Below are 5119 nucleotides of genomic sequence, written 5' to 3' on the forward strand. Positions count from 1 at the left end.
ACACACACACACACACACACACACACACACACACACACACACACACACACACACACAGCACTAATCAAATGAAATCTGTGCTACCATTAAACAGCACACTAGCAGCAATTATGATTATGATTGCAACACTGTGCACAGATATCTGTGAATTGGCAAGATGAAATCTTTATTTTTGGTTATTACCAGCTGTAGTATAGCTGGCAATTGCACCTTGTGAGTGTGTGTGGTGTGTGTGTGTCATTATTGCAAATAAGGTCATGTTAATTTTTTTTAAAAAGGTCCTTTGGCACACTTTTATTATTGAGCCTGAGCCAGAAGACACTTTTTTTTCTTTTTTCTTTTTTTTTGCACTTTAAGGAAGTTAAATTCATTCATACGTGACAGATGTTTTTGGTTCTTATAACTGCGTCTGCATGTCCCCAGATGCAGTTATAAGAACATAACACGAGCTTCTAACTGCTACAGTTACAGGAGGTTTTTTGTCAACCAAACTTTGACATTCTCCTGTGGATCAACGTTGTCATCCTGAAAATGCTGTGCACATAAAGTTGAGTTGCCTAACTGTCTTTCATGCATCTCCATAGGTAATATACTATTAAATTATTTTCATTTTTTTCTTATCTTTCAGTATATTCCAGCAAACCCAGGTGTCCAGGGAGCTTACATGCCTCAGTATCCCGCCATGCAGGCAGCACCGGTAGGTTTATTCTATCTTTATCATATTCAACTTTTCATTTAAAATGTTCAGCTTCTGCCTTAACGGTGTCATACGTCTTAAAACAATAAACCACTTAAACAAAATTGCAACAGCCAGTCCAGTGGTCTGTCCTTCAAAAGGGCCTGGATTGTTTTTGAGGTGCTTGTCCTCTAAAGCTATCAATTATCTCAATGCACACACACAGCGAGGATGGTTATTATCAGATTCTAAATGAGAGATGCTGATGTTTTGCTTTTCAGGAAAATGGCACGCCGCAGCAAGTGGATTCCTCCAACAACTCGTCCCCTTACAGTCAACTCAGCAAGTAGATGCAGGTATGCTTTGGTTTCCCAACGTAAATCTCAACAACATGAGTGGTTACTTCAGCAGCTTCACTGACACGTAACAGTCAAGTGGACATCCTAATAAAGCCCCGGGACGAATTTCTGTAATGATACAAAACTTTTGAGGAGAAACCTTTGTGCGAATGCAAAGTACTGTAAATGTTTATATATGCTACTCTGTTACAGTTGTCTCTTTTATTAAGTTAAGAGTTGGGCCTCACTCGGCTGCCTGAGTGCACACATAACACCTGAGCAAAGGCATGTTGAGTCAAGCCCTACTGACTTATTTGCCACAAGATCAAAAACATACTGAAAATGTAGATTACAGACTCGTGGGAATGTATATGTCTGAGTTCAAATCGTTAATTTAGTCGGTTGTGATTGTTATGTCTGCTATGCTCCATTTAACCTTTGACTGTTGTGTTTGTGCGACCCTATGGTTTAGCTAGCAATGGGCCACCCTGAACGACGAGACTTCTGTAGTGATTAATTGCACCCGGATGTTCAGGATTGTTGTTCAAATCTCAAGTGTGTTTATAGATATACACCGGCCACTTCATTAGTTATACCTTGCCTGTACCAGGTTGGACCCCCTTGTGTCTTCAGAGCTGCCTTGAGTCTTTGCGGCACAGATTCAACAGGTTGCTGGAAACATCCCTCTGAGTTTTTGGTTCCATATTAACATGATAGCATCACAGCCAGTTTCTTCACTTTTGTCATATTCACATGGAAATAAGTTGACTGCGGATTGCATTTGAGTACAGTCAATTTATTTATGTTATTGGCCAATTACCGTATTTTTCGGACCATAAGGCGCACTGTTGATGAACGGGTCTGTTTTCATTAATAAGGCACACTGGATTATAAAGCACATTAAGCGAAACAAAATCAGATAAGTCAAACTTTACTCAAATCATTCTTCTTGCTTCCTCCACTTCCGTACCACTGATTCATTAATGTTGAATTCACTCACAGCTGCTCTATTCTCATGTTGTTGCAGTATATTAATGACTAACCTCTTATTGTGGATGGATTATCTCAGTTGTTCTCCTGACTGAAGTTTGGTCCATTTACAGCAACCTGCAATGCGATTGCATTTGTCCCTAACCATCGGGAACCCTCACGTTAACTTTTATAGAGTGGAAAAAGTTAGCATTCATCCTCCAGCTTCACTGTGCTAATGTTATGCTAACATAGCTGTGTTGCTATCGATCACGTAGCACATCATTGTATACCAGCTAGCCCAACTTCAGTAACCCTGCAAAAGTCACTGCTATGTAGTTTTCTGTCTTCATTTATGTTGGAAGTGATAGCAGAGCTGTACGTTTTAATTCTTTCAGCAATCTCTCAGTCAGAACATGCTATATCATGTTTAGGTAGAAACTAGCGAGCTAACTTCCTGCTAATTTCTAACTCCATTAAATTTAATAAATTCTGGTTTTATGGATGCCTGGATGTTAAACTTAATTGTTACACCCGGTAAAGCAGAAACACTGATCATGTTATTAAAGATGATAGAATTTAGAGGGTTTTTAACTCGAAGCGAACGGAGTTTTGGACCCAGATTACTCCGCAAGGCTCCTGACTACGGGAGCCGTAATGCTCTGACAATCCGGTGCAGCTTCGTAGCTTACCAAGGTCGTACTAAAACATTTTTTGACAGATTTTTGAGCACCGTGTACCACATAAAATTGGTTCGAGGTCAGTAAGCACAACCAGAATTCATACATAAGGCGCACCGGATTATAAGGTGCACTGTCGATTTTTGCGAAAATTAAAGGATTTTAAGTGTGCCTTATAGTGCGGAAAATACGGTAGATATTTGCGTTAAGGAGCAGCTGACCTGTAGCAGTTGAGTGTATTTTTGTGGCCCCTGTTTAGTAAAAAAATCAAGTTTTATATCCCTGTTTCTGCTTTCTTTGTCTTTCAGGCCACATTCCTGTTTTGTGAGCCAGTTGGCAGGTGGGAAGTTGCTGATGACATCACAGGAATAACAGTCTCTGTCTGCTGATTGGACCAGAAACATGAACTTTTTTTTTTTTTTTGCACAGCCCCAACATTTGTAGTCGAAAATGAGGACAGTGTAAACAGACTCAAGCAGCCAGCGAGTCACAGTGGGGGAAAAGGAGAAAAAAAAAAAAAGAAAAACCAAGATTTATTTTGATAAAAAAAAAAATACAAAATGCTGTTCTTGTTTTCCTCTTTTTCAAGGATTCTCAAACACTTGCCAGATGACCCCCGTACCTCCCTCCATCCCCACCTGTGCCCATTCACCCTCACCTTCCCCATTCAAGTACGATGTGGTAATAAATGCATGAGATGGAGATATCACTCCCTCCCTCCTTATCCCATCAAGGTTTCTATGATTTGATAGTTCCTTTATTTGTGGTATATGGACAAAACCCTTGCAGACCTCGTTTGCACAGAATTTTGAAGTTTTAAAATAACTTCACTTTGGTTTTCGACTTTGCCACAGCTCAGAAAACTGCACTCGACAGTTGATACGAGTGACCATTTCATTAGGAATTTACTATTGGAAAAGGTGCCTTCCTTACGTGATATCGAACATTCTCCAACCTTGTTTCATCAAAACTTGATCAGGTGTCACATTTCTTATCGGACTGAGCAAAACGGTGTGTGTGGAATCACGAGGCTTTCCATTGAGCGTTGCGCTATCTAGTCGTCTGGTAGCAATAAAGAAAACGAGAGTCCCGCGGCAATACTGAGAAATGAGAACGGTGACAAACTCAGAGCAAGGGAAATCCTTATATTCTTCTTTCCTTTTTTACAAAAATAAATAAATAAATAAACAAAACGACAACAAATTCATGACATGATTTGAAACGAGAGCTGTACTTTTATGAAATTGCATGTATCTCACCCAGGCGGCATCGTTTTTGGGAGGGTTTTTGTTTCTCTTGCGGTCACTTTGACCCGTAATCTACCTCATGGTTCTGCTAGCGTCCGCTGGGGTGGTGGGGTTTGCAGGTAAAGCCCCTTTTCACCAGGGTGGACAAAAGGGGAACAGAAGCCACGCTCAGGAGCTGGCTAAACAGGACTTCTAACATTTTTCTCCCACATGCAGCATTACACTTTCTGATCTTCAAAAAGGCAACATTGTGCTTTATTTTTTATTTTCCATCCGTATTTGTCATTGCTTCTGTTCCGGGTTTTCTTTTTCTAGACATTACGAGTGCTTTTCAGGTGCGATGCTCCCCCTTTTCGAAAGCAAGACAAATGCCGGCTTCTCTGTAAAGTAGATGGCTTAGTGTGTGCTTGAAACATATGAAATGCAGGCAACAGGAATTTGCTGCATTCTTCTGCCTCTGACTTCTATTTTCCCTCTTCAAAATTAATATTACGATTTTGGTTACTCTCCATTTAACAATGTAGATCTCAAACTATTTGGGTGAGTGGGGAAAAAACCCAAATCTTGCCTTGCCTTGTGCAAAACAAAATATATGCAACAATCATGAATGGAATACTTAAAAAATAAAATAAAAACTGCGGTATTTCATTAATATTAGATGGATGGTGAAATCACACAGCTGATGTGTTTCTTAAGAATGCGATGTGTAAATTATATACGTTCAGGGCCAAAAGTGAACAGTTTTATTGTGTTCTTAGCTTTTCTTCTTGACATTTACGATGTATTACCTCTACACCACTCTGAGACAAGAGAAATGGTAAAAGATGTATGGTCAGCGTCCATCTGCCCGCAATCACTAGTAAGCATTAAATGCTCAACGTAGAAAAATACAGCCAGGCCTTACCTGAGTGTACTTTCCCTTACTGAACATTTGTTGCTGGAAAAAAAAATGGAAAAATGGAAAAAAAAGAGAGAAAAAAAATCATTGCTTTCACCTACCACCTTCTGCTGATACTCAAGTTTCCCCTTGCTCTTTCCTTGGAACAAAACCAGTGCTGAATAAAATGCTCTTTTCTTTTTCAGACGTGACTCCGATCTCTTTAATTTAATTGACTGACAGACTATATGCATTAGTTCATGTCTCTGTATTGTACTTTGGGGCTAGCTAACTGGACTTTTTAGGTATGTTACACTCACAAGGATTCCTTA

At 39.7% G+C, this 5119-nt stretch overlaps 1 protein-coding gene across 1 annotated transcript in view; it reads left to right on the top strand.

The window, feature by feature from the left end:
* Positions 1-4504, top strand: part of rbms1a (RNA binding motif, single stranded interacting protein 1a) — a 15955-nt gene extending 11451 nt beyond the window's left edge. Inside the window, exons 11-14 of the mRNA XM_005724352.1 lie at positions 424-481; positions 629-697; positions 958-1032; positions 2972-4504. Of these exons, the coding sequence (XP_005724409.1) occupies positions 424-481; positions 629-697; positions 958-1026 (196 nt within the window). The 3' untranslated portion in view covers positions 1027-1032; positions 2972-4504. The remainder of the gene's footprint in view (positions 1-423; positions 482-628; positions 698-957; positions 1033-2971) is intronic.
* Positions 4505-5119: the final 615 nt, after the last annotated feature.

The sequence above is a fragment of the Pundamilia nyererei genome, unplaced genomic scaffold (assembly GCF_000239375.1).
Source record: "Pundamilia nyererei isolate P.nyererei 1_Seehausen unplaced genomic scaffold, PunNye1.0 scaffold00011, whole genome shotgun sequence".
In the NCBI taxonomy this organism is placed as follows: Eukaryota; Metazoa; Chordata; class Actinopteri; order Cichliformes; family Cichlidae; genus Pundamilia; species Pundamilia nyererei.